Source organism: Prosopis cineraria, unplaced genomic scaffold (genome assembly GCF_029017545.1).
Source record: "Prosopis cineraria cultivar Desert tree isolate PC_DT_omini unplaced genomic scaffold, ASM2901754v1 PC12, whole genome shotgun sequence".
Classification (NCBI taxonomy): domain Eukaryota; kingdom Viridiplantae; phylum Streptophyta; class Magnoliopsida; order Fabales; family Fabaceae; genus Prosopis; species Prosopis cineraria.
Genome location: NW_026555343.1, coordinates 9168481 through 9186011, shown reverse-complemented (window position 1 = coordinate 9186011; position 17531 = coordinate 9168481). Strand labels below are relative to the sequence as shown.

Here is a 17531-nt window from a genome sequence, read left to right as displayed (position 1 = left end):
GAGAATTATTAGGGGCCTCTAATGTGCCCTTCTCTAATACCCCTTGTAATGTTCCAACGTTCCAATTTCGTTTTTCATTTTTCTTTAGATCATTGGCTTTTAAATAAAATAAAAGATATTTGGATATCTTGATGTTCCAAAACGGTAAAAATTTGTATTTTTATAATTTTTTAAAAATAAAATGGTGTATTTGTGATATTTTTCTTTAAAAAAATCATAAAAATACAAATCTTCATTGATTTAAAACATCAAGATATCCAAATGTCTCTTATTTTATGTAAAATCCAATAATCCAAAGAAAAATAAAAAAATAAAATTGGAACGTTGGGACATTAAAAGGGACATTAGAGAAGGGCACATTAGATGCCCTTAGCCTCTACGAGAAACGGGAGGGGGAGAGAGAAAGTAGAGGAGCGAGGGAGAGAGTAATTTTTTATATTATAAAAAATATAAAAATGGTGGGACCCACTATTGGATATTTTATAATAAAAATATTGAAAAATTCAAATTGTGGACCGTACAAAGCAACAAATAGTCAAAAAAAACAATCAACAAATGGCAGGGTGAAGGAAAATGGAATCTAAGGTTAAGAGATATAAATGACCGATAATTTATTTTAGGATTATTTGTCACCTTTCACGTATAATATAAAAGGCAAAAATAATCCTTAATCCTATTATAAATTGTACAAAACATTTTAAGTATAGGTGAATCTTGATTAAATTAGCCAAATAAAGCAAGCTAATTTAAAATATATGGATTTGCACCCATAGTTGTCAACACATCTTCACAGAAAAATGATCCCAAATCATATTATATGCAGGATGTAGGTTCCAAAGATAAAGTTGGCTTTTAGTAGCTAAGGTCAAATTTTTGAAAAATTTTCATCCATTTTTATATTAGGTTTAGACCTATTTGATTTTTCTAAAAACAATTTTGGTTTCTAGTTTAATGGTGACTCAACTCCAATTCAACCTGACTCAACCAAGAAAACCATTTTTGGGTCTAAACTAAGGCATTAACTTCTTTAGTTTATATTTTTACCAATCCGACCATTTCATCTAGTCATTAAAAGATTAATACTACTCAACAAAGGATTTGAAAAACATGAATTTAGATGTGATGTTTTAAATCTAAAAACCAAATTTATCTATCCAAATACCACTTTAGAATTTCAGAAAAATGACAAATAAGGACCTTTTGGAGACATTAATGATAATATAAGACCTTGAATTATTGAAATGATATAGAAGGATCATTGTCCTTATTTGTATAGTTAAAAAACAAATAACTTAAAAAATTGTTATTATCACCTGATGAACAATGCAGGCAATGGAACGTCTATGAATTCAATAAAAATTAATAGTAAATTTAAGGAATGCCACTTATAAATAAATGGAAAGTCAATTATAAGTGGATAGATAATTTCATGAATTTATGCATTATTATTAGTGAAATTTAGAAAAGTTACTTGTGAATTTATGCACAATCAGTTATACATAGATATTCAAAAATAGGAAGAGGTCGCTAAATCATAAATTTACAATTAAAATTATTAATTCATAGATTTACAAATAATTATTGTTCTTAAATTAATTAGTGACAATGCATCTACTCATATATAATAGACTAACTATTCATTTACAACTAACTTATCACATATTCACACGTGATTTTTCTTGGATTCACACAAGTGACAATTCTTAAATGACAAGCGAAAATGCATAAATTTTTTATTTGTCATTTTCTTTCACTCGCAAATTATGAGCATCTCTCTTACGAGTTAAAAGCCTTTTTTTTTTTTTTAATCTCACCTTCTGTGCCTTGAAAATCCTTTTGCATAATGTCCCATCCCCCTTTTCGATCTCATTGTCCCTGTCATCCTCGATTATTTTTTTTTTCCCCAAAGATGGGCTGCATGATAATAATTAAAAAGTGCCTTAGCATCTTTCTTCTGATTTTCATCTAATATGCGTGACTGTTTGAACCATCAATTTCTTCTTTCTCTTAAAATCTATTTTCCACTATGCCCATGAATCTCGTGAGACTAAGAGGGTTCTTATTCTTATATTCCAATAGTCATAGTTCTCACCATCAAAAATGCGTTGTGAAGATTGAAGGACCCGAAATACACCTCCTCGGGTTGTCATTGTGATCTCCCCTTCAATTAAATCTCATCATCAATTATACCTTTGACATCACTCTATCTATTAGAAGAAGAGAAATGAAGTTGAAATAAACTCTTGTTACTTTTCTTTTCAGCTTCCTTCTGTTACATTATTAATAATTAGACGGATAATTAATGATAAATCTAGAAATATTACTTTCTTAGTTAAAGAGATTATTAGAAACCATTAACAGATAATGTTTTAGTATATTTCTCTCAATTGTCTTTGGACAGTTATTCCCTATTAGAGTACTAGAGGGACTCTCTATCTTAACTCAAATCTCAAGGCTTGAATTTATATTCTTCCACTTTTTTATATATTACTTATTAAGCCAATAATTCTATCCAATTAGAGACTTTTTCCACATCAGCCCAAATCCACCAGACATCCTAACACTTATAATATTGTAAGATGTACGTGTGTTTGCATTGAGATACTTTGTCTTGCGATGTTAAAAGCTAGTTTGTCAAATAGGTATGACAGAAGAATAAGAGAAATCACTCACTCCATAAAGATATTACTTGATGCAACATACTTGGATATCCCACCACATCTAGTGCGAATTCAACATCGGGTGAAAAAAGCTCTTCATTTGTCCAAATACTACTCAAAAGATATAGCTGTTAGGGAAGAAAATGTGATCATAGTAGGCATATGTGGAGTTGTAGGCATTGGCAAATCAACCATTGCTAGAATTATTTATGATACAATCAGTGGCAATTTTGAGAGCAGTAGTTTTCTTGCAAGTATCAATAAAGTATGGAAGAAAGACAATGGTCAAATTCTTCTCCAGGAACAACTTATTTCAGAAATTTCTAGCACAAAAGTTGAGAATATACATGACACTGAAACTGGAATTAGACAAATAAAGATGGCTCTGCAGAATAGAAGGTCACTTGTAGTGCTTGATGATGTTGACCATATAGACCAACTTGTGACATTGTGTGGAAGCCGAGAATGGTTTGGTTTTGGGAGTATGATCCTCATTACGTCAACAAGTAAGCATATATTAGATCACATTAAAGTCAAATATGTCTATGAAGTGAGGAAAATGGACAAAAGGGAATCTCTTGAACTTCTGAGTTGGCATGCTTTCAAGTTGAGTTGGAATGCTTTCAAGCAATCTAGCCCAAGCAATGATTTCATTAACCTTGCAAAAAATGTCATTCTTCATTGTGAAGGATTACCACTAGTTCTCGAAGTTGTTGGCTCTCTTTTGTATAGGAAGACAACACAAGAATGGGAATGTGTATTGAAGAAATTGAAAAGCATCCCTGCAAGTCAAATACAAGAGAAGATTAAAATAAGTTGTCAGTATTTAGATGACTCGGTGAAAGATTTATTCTTTACTATTGCATACTTTTATGTGGGTGATGAGAAATTGTCTATTGCACAAAAACTAAGTGGCCTTCAATTTCCCTTAGAAATTGGAATAAACACGCTTGTTGAGAGGAGCTTGATAAAAATTGACATGAATAATAGGCTTCATATGCATGAATTGCTGCAAGAGATTGGAAAGGGAATAAACCCTAATAAGCCAAAACCCAAATATAACTATCATGTGTTCTTGAGTTTCTGTGGTGATGATACACGCAAGTCTTTTGCAACTCATCTTCATGATGCATTGAAAAGGGTTGGTCTTGAGGTTTTCATGGATCCTGAAATCAGAAGGGGAGACAATATCTCATCTTCACTGGTCCAGGCAATTGAAAGTTCAAGAATATCAATCATTATCTTTTCAATCAAATATGCAAGCTCAAGCTGGTGCTTGCAAGAACTGGAAAAAATTATGGAATGTCATAGAACTGTTGGACAACAGGTATTACCTATTTTCTTCAGTGTGCAACCATCAGATGTACGGAAGCAATCCGGTGATTTTGGAAGTGAATTCAAAAGGCTCTTGAAAAGGACCTCAGCTAGCAAAGACCAAAAATTCAATTGGACAAGAGCACTCAATGAAGTTGCCAATTTAGCTGGATGGGACTACTCTCATCGTTATGGGTAAACATATTTTTTTATTTGATCACTTCTCAACAAGCTTAAAAATTGCACATAATGTTTTGTAGATTTTTATTGGTCTAATTTCTTATTATTGTTGCTAGAACTGAAGCTGAGCTGATTAACTGTGTTATGGACACTGTCACCAAGAACCTTGACGACAACACAAATCTATTTGTCACACATCATCCTGTAGGGCTGAGATCTCGCATGAAGGAAATCATACAAATGTTAAGTGACAAATCAGATGAGATTATGGTGGTGGGAATTCTCGGTATGGGTGGGATTGGCAAAACAACCCTTGCCAAAGCCATTTATAATGAAGTTGGACAATATTTTGAGGCTAAAAGCTTCCTTGCAAACATTAGAGAAGCTTCAGAGCTAGAAAATGGCCTAGTTCGTCTGCAAGAACAACTTTTGTCAAACATTTTACAATCAAGGAGGTTGACACTATATTGCATTGAATCCGGGAAAGCTATAATGAAAGAAAGGCTTTGTGGTAAAAAAGCACTAATCGTACTAGATAGTGTCACCAACATGGCTCAACTTGATGCTCTGTGTGGCAATCGTGAATGGTTTGGTTCAGGTAGTAAAATAATCATTACTACTAGAGACCAACGCGTACTTGATAGCATTAAAGCAGATAATGTATACAAGATGAAAGAAATGGATGGTAATGAATCTCTTGAACTGTTTAGCTGGCATGCATTTAAACAAGCAAGCCCAACAGGAGTTCTTATTGATAGATCAAGAAGTGTTATTGCTTATTGTGAAGGGTTGCCATTAGCTCTTGAAGTTCTTGGTGCTTATCTATTTGATAGACCAATAGAAGCTTGGAAATGTGTTTTGGATAGTCTAAAAGAAATTCCAAATGATCAAATACATAAAAAGCTAAGAATAAGCTTTGATGGTCTTAGTAATGATTTTGAGAAAAATATATTTTTGGATATATGTTGTTTTTTCATTGGAAAGGATAGAAATTATGCTACACAAATATTAGATGGTTGTGGACTTCATGCAGAGATTGGAATTACCCGACTCATAGAGTTGAGCCTCTTAAGAGTTGATAAGAATAATAAGCTTGATATGCATGGCTTAATACGTGACATGGGAAGAGAGATTGTTCGTGAAGAGTCACCAGATGAACCTGGAAATCGTAGCAGATTATGGATTCGAGATAATGGGATTGATGTGTTAAGAAATTGTAGGGTAAGAATTTTCTCAACTACTTTACAATACAATTCTTTGATAAAGGACCAGCTTTCTATCAAATTGTCTAGATTTTCTTTTCATTTTCATCTTGCTCTTCTTTCATAGGGAACAATATCTGTTAAAGGACTAGCACTGAATTTTTCAAGGACAGAAACACAATCTTTTGATGCGAAGGGATTTGAGATGATGAAGAGACTTAGATTACTTCAACTTGGCCATGTAAAACTTAATGGCAATTATGAATATCTATCAAAGGAGTTGCGATGGCTTTGTTGGCATGGATTTCCTTCATGTTGCATGCCCCAAAATTTTTCTCAAGAAAAAGCAGTTGTCATTGACTTAAGATATAGTTATCTAACCCAAGTATTGAAGAATTGCCAGGTAATTTTTTAATTTCTTTCTAGAATTTAAAGTAAATGATATTAGCTTTTGCAGCAGCATGTTATTTTATCCGTTCTAACTAGATGTTTGAACATTAAATATCTAAGACAATTTTCTTTTCTATAGTTATTAGAGAGGTTGAAAGTTCTCAATTTAAGTCATTCTTATGACTTAAGAGAAACGCCTGATTTTTCAAGACTGCCAAATCTTGAAAGGCTAATACTTAAAGATTGTCCACGATTATCTTCAATTCATGAATCTATTGGAGATTTGAAGTTCTTAATATTGGCAAATTTGAAAGGTTGTAAAGATCTCGGTGAGTTGCCAAGAGGTATATATAACTTGAAATCTCTAAAAACTCTCAACCTGTCTGGTTGTTCAAAACTTGAGAAATTAGAAGATGGGATTAACCAAATGGAATCCTTGACAACTCTAATGGCAAATGAAACTTCCATAGCACAAGTTCCCTTGGCATTAGTGAGATCAAGAAGCATCACATATTTGTCAATATGTGGCCATGAAGGATTGCCCAGAGATGTATTTCCAATTCTCATTCGCTCGTGGGTGTCACCAAGAAATAATTCAAGGTCCCTTCAGCATGTATTTGCAAGCATGCCATTTTTATTGCCACATCTTTTTCGTAGTTTATCTCACCTAAGCAGCGGAATATTGAGAAGAAGACCTTATCCATTACATATCTCAGGGGCAACAGCTCTAACATCAATTGGTTTTCATGATCAAGTTGACACTATAGAGACTGCAAATTTCTTGAATTCTTTTATTACTGTACAAGTGGGAGGATTCAGCGAAGTCATTGATGCACTTTTGAAGATTATCTCCCAGGTTTTCCACTTGCCTTTAGTCATTATAAAGATTACTACTAGCATTGCATAAATTATGTTTATATCACAATAGAACTTTTATCACACACACAGACATAAAGGTGATTTCACTAAAAGGGATGAACAGAAATTAAATGATGAAGTGTATATATGTAATGATATTGTAATGGGCCAAAGCTACATATGGTGGGCTAAGAACTTTGGGATGGAGATGATGGAGCAAAACCAAGACTTGAGAGATAATGGCTGTATAAAGAGATGTGTAATGAGTAGGGTGTGGAAATTTTGGAGTGTATTTATGTTGTTTCTCTATGCATATGGATGCTCTTTATTGGTTTCTTTGAGAGTCCCCTTTTCCTTTGCCTTTGTCTGTTCATTTCCCTTTTCAAAACCTTTATGTTGAGTGAGGCACCTTAGTGTTGCCTATTGCTATCTGAATAATTACACACATATTATCCCTCAAGTCTCTCTCTCTCTCTCTCTCTCTCTCTCAAACGCACATAGTTATAGCCATTATCCCTCAAGTCTTGGTTTACTCCATACATCTTGACCATACAAACTTTGGTCTATTTCAATATCATCATTTGGTCAATTATTATAATTGTGCTAATAATAGTTTTTGAAATAAAAAACTTGTTTAGATCACTAATAGCTGCTGATAGTTGGCATTCATCGTGTTAGAAGTGGCTAAAACCTACAAGTAGTTAACATGACATTATTACTAGTTAGTAGATTAGTATTGACACATTGGTGAGACCTTACAAATTGCATTTGAATTTACATTACTTGCATAATGAGATAAAGTTTCTAAATTTCATTCATGAATTTATTTCTCTAATGTTCACCAAATTTATGATTCACCATATCTCATTAGCTACCAATCAAACTTTTAAATGGGCAATAAAAAAAATTACTATCAAATGATTCCAATATTACTGTCTGATTTTTCTTTACTACACTCACTGTACACCCCCACATAATTAGTTTATAAATTCTTTGCTCATAGGTTGAAAATATGAGTTGGTTTATATGGGTTAGCTTAGATACCCCGCTATAAAAGTCTGGTTGGGTTGGAGAAATATTGATCCATATAAAAATATATTTATTTTTGCCTAGACTAGATAACTCGTAACCCAAATGAGTTAATCCTGATGGATCAGAGTTGACCCATTTAAGCCAATTATTTTATAAAAAATAAAAAATGGATAGATTTTTAGCACCAAAACTCGACAAGACAAGATTTTGGAATAAATCAAAATAGAATTGATCAATCTCAAACATTTATAATATAATTTTTTTAAAAATTGCATGAAACATCATAATAGAACTTCTCATTTAAGTATAATTTAAAAAAATAATAATAAATAATAATAAATGGGTTGGTGGATTGGCTCATTTAACTCACCATCCTGCAAAGCTAATTGGGTTGAGATTTTTTGAACCCATATAAAACTGGGTTGGCCCATATTTTCTTCAACTCATGTGGGCTAACTCATGATCTGAGTTAATTAGCTCATATTCCAGCGCTACTTACACATGTGTAAGACAACAACAACAACAAGCCTTTATCCCACTAGGTGGGGTCGGCTACATGGATTGCAAGACGCCATTGTGCTCTATCATTTATTAAGCTTTTAGAAATATTATTAATTAAGAGAACAACTTACACATGTGTAAGAGTTATATAAAAATTTAGATGTGTTAGATGCATACTTGTGACTATTTATATGTTCACTCTTTTCTTGTGTTGATGGAATAGGGATGGAGTGATAGAGGGCTTGACTATTATCTCCCTGGAGATAATTACTCTGATTGGCTAGCCTTTGAAGATAAAGGGTCCTCAGTATCATTTAAAGTGACTCAAGTTGTTAGTCGTAGCTTAAAAGGAATGGTCATTTGCAGTTTCTTTTCATCTTTGCAAAATAGCACGGCATCTGTATATCCTGTTGGTTTCATGATAAAGAATTTTACAAAGGCTTCTATTGATTTCTACAAACGAGATTCTGAAACTTCTACATCTGATGAAGAAGAACGGCAGAAGATATTATCTAATTTGGAGCCTGAAAATGAAGTGGAAGTTAGAGTGGATTTTGCTCATAAATATATTGTGAACAAAACTATAGTCTATCTTGTGTACAGTGATCATGATGATGCTGCTGCTGGCAAAAGGGTTGTTGAATAACATCAAAGCTTCAACTATAAAGATGGTTCATTGCCTAAGAAAAAAAGAAAAACTATAAAGGAGCTTTGTATTTTTAATAGCAATTGAGAATGTTATGATACGATTTTCTTGGAATGTTGTGATGTATGTCTCTCTGTCTCCAGGTTTCGCTCAGGAAAAGGAGAAAGTGATGAACGGCAAGTTGAAGGCTTTGGATCTCCTCTCGATTTATGTCTTCTAATTCTTTTCATCATTTTTTGAAGAAATAAAAAAGAAACATTTGAACTCCGGAAGTTTGAGAGAAAATGTATCTTTCATCGATTCAAATATGGCATGGTACATCTGAATATATACACTGAGGGATTTAAAGACTAATAAATAAAGACTAACAAATGCTAAATCACATCCGAGTCTATAGCATTATGTTTTAAAATATTAGCAATAAAAGAGAAAAGCCACCATTTTGATTATATTTTGGCAAAATTTATAGAGTGAAATGAATTATTATTGCAATAAACTTGGGAAATTATGTTCTATTATCTCACTTGTGGCTCATTTGTGAAAATAAAGGAAAAGAGGCCGAAACGAAGGGAAATTGACTAAAGGCCCAAAATAGGCCAACTCGTTCACTATACTCCAAGATTTTATTACAAAGTCAATCTTGTACATGTCACACTCCAAAAATTAAAGGTGATCAGCATAAGATATATACAGAAACATACATTCCGTAAGCCTTTATCAAGAAAAATTTTAATTTAATATCTTAATGTATTTGAAATAAAATTAGAAACCATTGCAACACTTTCTTTCAAACAAAATAATCCCAACCAACCTATAAAAATTCTAACAAAATCTCTCTTATAAATAAGTCCTTTTAAAATTTCCAAAACAGTCATTTACATAATCAATTCAATAATACTAAGCTATATTCTTTCATAACAGACAAACAATATAATTTACAATTTTAGGATTCTATCTACAATTATTCTGGAGCACATGAAGCATATTATAAAAATAATACATAAACTCACATTTAAATTAAGTTGAAAGTTGTCCAAAGATATTCGTCTACTTTGCTTCAACGATAAATTTTTTCGATAATCAATAGAAGATCTTAAGTGTCGATATTATCTGAGGCCAAAATATTTTTTAATGAATAACATCCTAATTTAAAATTAAAGAAAATAAAGAGAAAATGTGCTAATATAAAAATCAAGAATTTAATAGGAATATCTATTTGAAAACAAATTAAAAACTCATACCTCAAATCACATAATTTTATGTAAATATGTGAATCATATATGTATGAATCTAAATAATGATGACATAGCATCAAAATCTCATTTTCATACTACAATATATATATTTTAGACAATTATTAAATATAAAACTCTTTATGAAATCTATATGTGAAGAAATACAACTCATTTGACTAATATCATTTTGAACAAACTATAAGTTTCAAAATTCAAATGTTTAGTGGGACTTAACCAGAATAATTACCAAGTATGGACACATAGTCCATAAAGGTAAATAACCAACAAACGTGGCTTGAAGCCACAAAATAATCAAATGCCAATAGGGATGAGCATCGGTCGGTTCGGTTCAATTCAATCCCAAAAAATGCAAAACCGATCGATCAAATAACACTGAGAATGAAAATCAAATCGAACCGAACAAGGATCGAACCGAAATTTGACAATTCAGTTCGGTCGGTTAATTCAGTTTTTTGGTTTCATATTGGGCTATCGAAATTGGGACCATTTTTTAAATATTAAAACAAACAATACTACAAAATTGAGCCTTTTTTCTATTCGTTTTTTTCAATATGAGCCCATTCTAATTACACCCATATGACATAAAGCCCAAATATTATAAAGGCATGGATAATCAAATAAACAACCACAAATAAACACCGATGATCAAATAATGGCCCCATAATCCAGTCACAACACCTACTGATGAGAGTGACTGACCGAAATAGGATTTCAAGTGATGTTATTATTTTTTATTCTTTATTAAAATAAAAAAATAAAATAAAATAATTTATAAATTAAATATAATTTATAAATTAACAAATTATATGTAATTCGGTCGGTTCGGTCCATTCGATTTTAAATTTTACTAACCGAATCAAACCGATCAATCAAAATATTTAAAATAAAAAAACCGAATCGAATCAAAAAATCAAATAGACAAAATTCGATTCAATTCGGTTTGATTTTTGGTTTTGGTTCGGTTTTGCTCACCCTAAGTGCGAATAGAAGCCATGAAACAAGCGCAGGCTAGAAGCCCACAAAACAAGCATGAGTACGATACTCACAAATATCTATCCTCCGTTCCACATGCATTGCCCCGCACACAATGCCAACACCTCTTACAAACACCCTAATAGTTAGTTATACTATGGCGCGCCAAGGGTTAATAGGACTGTTATTAGGAATCAGCGTTCTATATCCAGTTCCACCAAAAGATTTTCAAACATGCATGGAATCCAATTATTGATGGAACACCATATCATCATTTTTTTTAAATATTCACATTCATAAAAAGAATATTATTAATCATGAAATTTTTTTTTTGACACAAGTTCTCATGCTTGGATATTTGTAATCAGGATATTGAAAAATAAATAAAATCAAATCAAATCTTTAACCTTTAAATATCAATAATAGAATAAAAATCATAACATCATGTGTGTGTATGAAAATATGCTCAATCAATATTTTTAGTAAAAAAAATGAATTTTAATTAATAAATCATTGGGACGCTGTTCACTTACTTGTCATGTTTCTAAATTCAAAAATTTACTTTTTTAACTCCTATCAAGTCTCGCTTCTTCCCAACACCCTATAAGACATAATAAGATTTCAATAGACTTTCTACAATTTCAATAAAATCCCTTCCAACATTAACACAATCATAATAAATTTAGATAATTCAAAGCTTTCCCAAACACCATCATTTACATCCCAAAGTTCCTCTGTAATACTTTAGTCATAGGTAATTATTTAATCAAGAGTGTGTGTACACCATCCTTAATCGCTCTATTAATCTATAATTATTTCAGTATTCATTTTATCAAACACCTTAAATGCATTCCAAAAATAAGTCATAAAACAAATACCAAGGTTCATATATTCTTAAACGTACAACTCTCAAAAAATCAACTACTTTCATAGATAAATATCATCCAAATTAGTTATATTTCTTATAAGATTTAATGAAATTTAAAAAAATATATAATCAAGCAAAACTCTTCCTAACAGGACTTTTATCAAATACCTTGCAAGCATTAAGTCTGAATCTAATACCAAATTTTTTCCTCTTCAATTCCAATTTCAAAATGAATGAATGAATAAATTTTCCATATCAATCTTTGAATTAATCGGCTCCCAAATTCTATCCCTTCAACAAAAATTAAATTTTCTTTTTCTCAAATAAAACCAAATCAGCCATCCTCATCTTGCATTTAAGACTACAATTTTCAGTTTGAATCCATTTCCCTCCCCATTCAACGCACACAACAGCACAAGGGGAATAAGATTAAAACTTCAATCATTACACCACACGCACATGCACAAATGAACAAGGAGAAATGCCCAAAACTCCTCACCTCAATCAGCAGCGTCTAGAAGGAAGAGGAAGATGAAAGCGCAGATCAATGAACATGGAGAAAGAAGGGGGAGAGAGACCAACGCACTTGGAGCAAGAAATACGATGGAAGAGAGAACCAGCAGCAGCACTCACAGCAACGCACAAACAGAGAAGAAACAGGGGAGGAAGAACGATCGAAATCTCAACGCACCTACACAGTTGTTCGCACGGAGGAGGACGAAGAATCTCGCTCCACCCACACCGACATCGTTGAACCAGATAGGAAAAAAAATTGGGGGAGGGAGAGAAGGACGATGGGTTTAGTTTTTGCTCTCCTTGGTTCTAGAACGTTCGGTAATGGGAATGGAGAATAGTGAGAACAAAAATCTAATATAGTGTGCTTCTTCTTCTTCTCTCTCTCTCTCTTTTTTTTTTTACAGGGCATTTCAGTAATTTCATCGAAAAAACTGAAGCAGGACGGCAGTTCTTCCGCTGCACTTCAAAGATTTGAACTCTAACAGGAAGAAAAAGCTACTGACAAACTTTTTATTAGACTAGCAACGTCGCTTGCTATCCTTGTTTCAAAATTTATAAACATATAACTTTAAAATATCTTATTAATTAGTAATAAATTAATTTTATTTTATTCTTTTAATTTTTGGATCATTACAGTACACTTGAGAGATTGATTAAAAAGAAAATATATTTTTATACACTCTCTCAAGTTTGATCATAAATATTTTATCATGTCCAACTTATTTATAAAATTTTCCCTTGGTCTTCTTTGTTGGGACATAGATTAGACGTACTATTCTACTTTCAATCATTTCCTCAACGAAATGTCAATCCACTTCAACATGCTTTGTTCTATCAAGTTGAATAGATTATGATATATACTTATGGCTTCCTCACCGTTAGGGTAAAGCTTGATAGGCAATTTCACATCCATATGAAATTCTTAGAGAAGTACTCCCTCATGTCCTTATTATATGATACTTTTAACCGTTGTATGCATCTGAAAAAAGTAAGTTTTTTTTTATTTCAACAAAAAAATTGATATGTACTTTCATTTTACTCTTAGCTTTGAATGATAATACAATTAATTATATTAAGTATATTCACACTAATCAAGAAGGGATAAAATTAAAAAAGTGATTCATTATTACAAAGTGTCAGGGAGGAAAGGAGGGAGGGGGGCTTGAGGATTTGAGACCTTAGAGCATGGATTTGAGCCTCCCAAACATCTAGTAAGTAATTTCTAACTCTTATATCTACCTTCCTCTTCATCTTTAATTAGTGGAAATAGGGATTTATGTAAGATTAGACAATAACACCCAAGAGAAGGCCAAGGGTGAATTGGGTGTTTAGCAAATTTTTGAACTAAACAAATTTTTGCAAAATTTGAGCAAAAAAAGTTGAAATGAAATGTTTTACAGCAATTTAAACCAGCTAATAAATATTTTTGTTACAAGAAGTTTGCAAATAACTTTTAACTAGAATTGAACTCTTGAAAACTAGATTAGATAATGTAATGACTCAGGGAAATTAAGTAAATTAAAATTTATAATTAGATAATTTGAATGTATTTGTATTAATGTTGGGATAGATTTGTCAAAATATTCTAGTTGCTTAGTGGCAATTTCTATTGATGCTTATCTTTAGGTCTTGTGTTTGAATCCTTATGGCGCACAAGGGATTTTTTTATGTGCTCACAAAAAAAAAAGGGTCAAACATAAAAAGGCACCACCACTCTCTTCTCCATTTTTCCATTTTTGGATGGTCCAAAATTCAATGAGAGATGGAACATTCCGATCAAGCCTCCTCCGTTTCAGTTGATCGCCAGTATGAGTGTCAAGTTTGTCGCAAGTTCACCATTACAAGGAGTTCACTCAAGGTCTATCCACTCCCTCCTTGTTCATGCTCCATCGTCGATCCCTTCTTCGCGCTTTCTCGTTAACGTCATCTAGGTACTGGGGACTAGAGCTCATCCTTCTTCCTCCTCCCTTCCATTCCCTATTGTCGGCAACTATATGGGTGTACCATTAGTCTGCCGCTTTGGTGGTTCCGTGGGGTTGAAATCTCTTCTTCTTCCTTCCTTATTTTAGCACTATCTGTCCTTCTCTTTCTTCCTTTGTTCATGTTGTGCCATGGGTATAATGGCTTCCTTCTCTTTCATTTTCACACAGCCAGCTTCTTGCTTCTGTCATCACTAATATGAGGCAAGGTTCTTCGAGTCCATTCCTCCCCGCTGATTCTATATATGAGCGTGTTGGGTTTTGGGTGGCTAAAATGCTGACTTCTCCTTCATGTCAACAGTTATGCGTGAGTAAGAGATATGATGATGTTTCAAGAAAGCTAAAAATAAGGACTAGGAAGCTTATTAAGGCAGGTAAGTAATAAGCCTTAAGCATTTTTATTACTGTAAGAGGAAGTGGGTTTAGGGTTAATTTTCTTTAAGCTTGAATTGAATTTAACTTAAGGAATGAATTTAATAAGATTGGTCAATTTGATAGTTTATATTGGAAATTGTCAGGAAGAGACTTGTAGAGAAAAGAGCTTGGAAGCATAATTTAAGGATTAATGCTTGCAAAGCGTTTGTTAAAATGTCTGTTAGGGGAAATTTGATTGTATTAATGATTGTATTGTTTGTTGATTAAAATATGATGGAAGACAATTATTCTCCATAATGAAAGTTAGAATTGGAATTAGAGATTTTTGGAAAAGATATTTTGTTTGATAATTCAATGGACAAAGTTGCTTGTTTTTATATGTTAACTTTGGGAATACCTATAGAGAGGGTTTGATGTAGTTTTTGAAAGGGTTGAGGTTGAGATTTCTTCCTTCTCTGCTTTTCTAAATTATTTTGGACCGAAGATTTTGGGTTATAAATTATACACACAAGAAAATGACAATGGTGTTACTTGGGCATTAGGATTTGAGGACCAAATATTGTTGCAAGAGGGCCAATTATGAGTAATTTATATCTATTTGGGAATGTATAAAGTAAGTGGATAGTGTCCCAACTAATTTATCCATAAAATTATATTACTTTTCTAAAATATTATATTTTTATATATGTAGATTATTTTAATAACAACTATATTAAGTATTGGATATTTTGTTATTTAAATTTTTTTATCATGTAAAATTATAACGTGATGGTGAAGAATAATTAAATTATGGCATTGCATAATTTTTCCTTATGAAGTATACTTTCAAGATTGATGAAATTATTTTTATCAACTATGATAATTTTGATTACTCAATAAATGCAAACACAAACATTAGTTATAAAATTTTATTCTGGCAAGTTTTGATACTTAAAACTATTCATATGAGTTCAATTTTGAGAATGAAACTGTATTTAATAGTAATGATTTTTTTACATGTTTAAAAATGGATTTGGAGAAGACTTTATAAAGAATATTATTTGCTAACGACAGTTTTGTTAGCCCTTTAGTGCACCATGCTCAATGACTAGCTAGTTTATTTTTGTGAGCTCTATTTTTACATTTGTTATTTATAAGTCTAACACTTGTTTTGATTTTATGGCTGTGAGTCATGCATTTAGTTAGTATTATTCTCATAAACTGCGTGTTCATGTTTGTTTCGTAGTTTAAACTACATTTGATTACTTACTCTCGTGAATTGTGTGTCCACATTTGTTTTCGTTATATAAGTTACATTTGATTATTTACCTTTATGGAATGTGTGTCCATGTTTTTGAATTGTTCCTTACAAATCCCCATAAATATGCATTTTTAATTAATTGATGATTTCATATTTTAATGGTTTTTAATTAGTAAATGTTATTATTTTTATTTATCTATTTAATCTATTTGACTTGTCAAGGTTAAATGTTAAAGCCACTTCATCATTAAAGATCTAAATGCTCATGATATTGAAATTGTATATAAGTTATTATTCTAAGTTTATTTTATTATATTGAATCACTTTCTCTTTAATTTTCATAACTCTTGTAAATTATTCATTTTATTAACCCTACGAATTTTATGATTGGGACATTACTAACTAGAAAGTATTTAATTTGATCTCAGATAGTATAGTTGATATTATACGTGATGTTGACCACTGAGGGACTTTTTGCTAAGTTTGGTGGAGATTTATTTTTGTAAAAAATATCTCCTTTTAATGTAATTATGAAATTTATGTATTATGTTTTTAAAATATGATTAAGTGCTCCACATAAACTATAGTTAGAGTTTTTATTTTTTGTTATACACTTATCTGCTTGGTGGAAGGAGCAGAACTCTTGGTTGTTGTGATTTTCTATTTGAAAAGTATATTGTAAAATTTTCAAGGGGTCTTATTTATAGGAAAGGTTTTGCCAAAATTTTGACTAAAATATTGAGGCATGTTGTTGAAGGAAAAACATTAAGGATGTCCTAAATCTAATAAAAATATAATTACAATTTTAAAAATAGAAAATTTTATTAAATTAAGGCTTAAAGAGATGTGTGTTTTGTACACATATCCTGTACCGATCACTCCCATATTTCAGGGCATGACAAATAAAAAAGTGTAAATCAATTTATCAAAGCACAGTTCAAGAGACCAAGTAAATGACAGTTCCCAAAATATGAACCAAAAGAGTGTGCAAGAAAATAAAGAGTTGAATTAAAAGAGGTTTGAGATAGAAATACTACATAAAAGATTTATTCTGGTTCAACCAACAACTAAATCTATATCCAATCCTTAGAATACTTTTGAGATTTTTCCATTATATTACTAGCTAAGCTTCAATGGGTGTTTGTTATAACACTCTACTTTTTCAAATAATTATTTAAACCCTACCATAATAATTAAAATCTATCATGGTAATTAAAGATAAAAACTTATTCTTTTAAAATGCTTATCATGGTAAAAAAGAGATTACCATAACAGGAAAGGATCAAACCTATTTAGAAAATTTTACCATGGTAAGGATTTCTTTAATAGAATAAAACTATTTCGAAACCAACCATCATGATAAAAGGGACTCTGTTATGGTAGGAAGAATTGAATAAAAAGATCCGCATGATGGAATCCCATTTTCGAAACAATAGTTTAAATCCTAAATATTAGAATAATTCGTAGATAATATAAAATTAGAGTTCTTAGGGAAAATTTAGTCCAAAACATCACATTTGCTTCCCATAAACATTCAACTAA

At 31.6% G+C, this 17531-nt stretch overlaps 1 protein-coding gene across 1 annotated transcript; it reads left to right on the top strand.

Annotated features, from left to right (window-relative positions):
- Positions 1-2616: 2616 nt before the first annotated feature.
- On the top strand, positions 2617-9117 carry LOC129289060 (disease resistance protein RUN1-like). The gene is made up of 5 exons (XM_054925882.1): positions 2617-4169; positions 4271-5375; positions 5484-5759; positions 5886-6602; positions 8361-9117. Exons 1-5 carry the CDS (start codon positions 2617-2619, stop codon positions 8781-8783), a joined length of 4074 nt encoding a protein of 1357 aa, XP_054781857.1. The 3' UTR covers positions 8784-9117.
- The last annotated feature ends 8414 nt before the right edge of the window (positions 9118-17531 follow it).

Coding starts and splice junctions, on each gene's coding strand:
- LOC129289060 (XM_054925882.1), top strand. CDS start 2,617: ATGTTAAAAGCTAGTTTGTCAAATAGGTATGACAGAAGAATAAGAGAA. Junction 4,170..4,270: donor GACTACTCTCATCGTTATGG/GTAAACATATTT, acceptor TATTGTTGCTAG/AACTGAAGCTGAGCTGATTA. Junction 6,603..8,360: donor TTTTGAAGATTATCTCCCAG/GTTTTCCACTTG, acceptor TTGATGGAATAG/GGATGGAGTGATAGAGGGCT.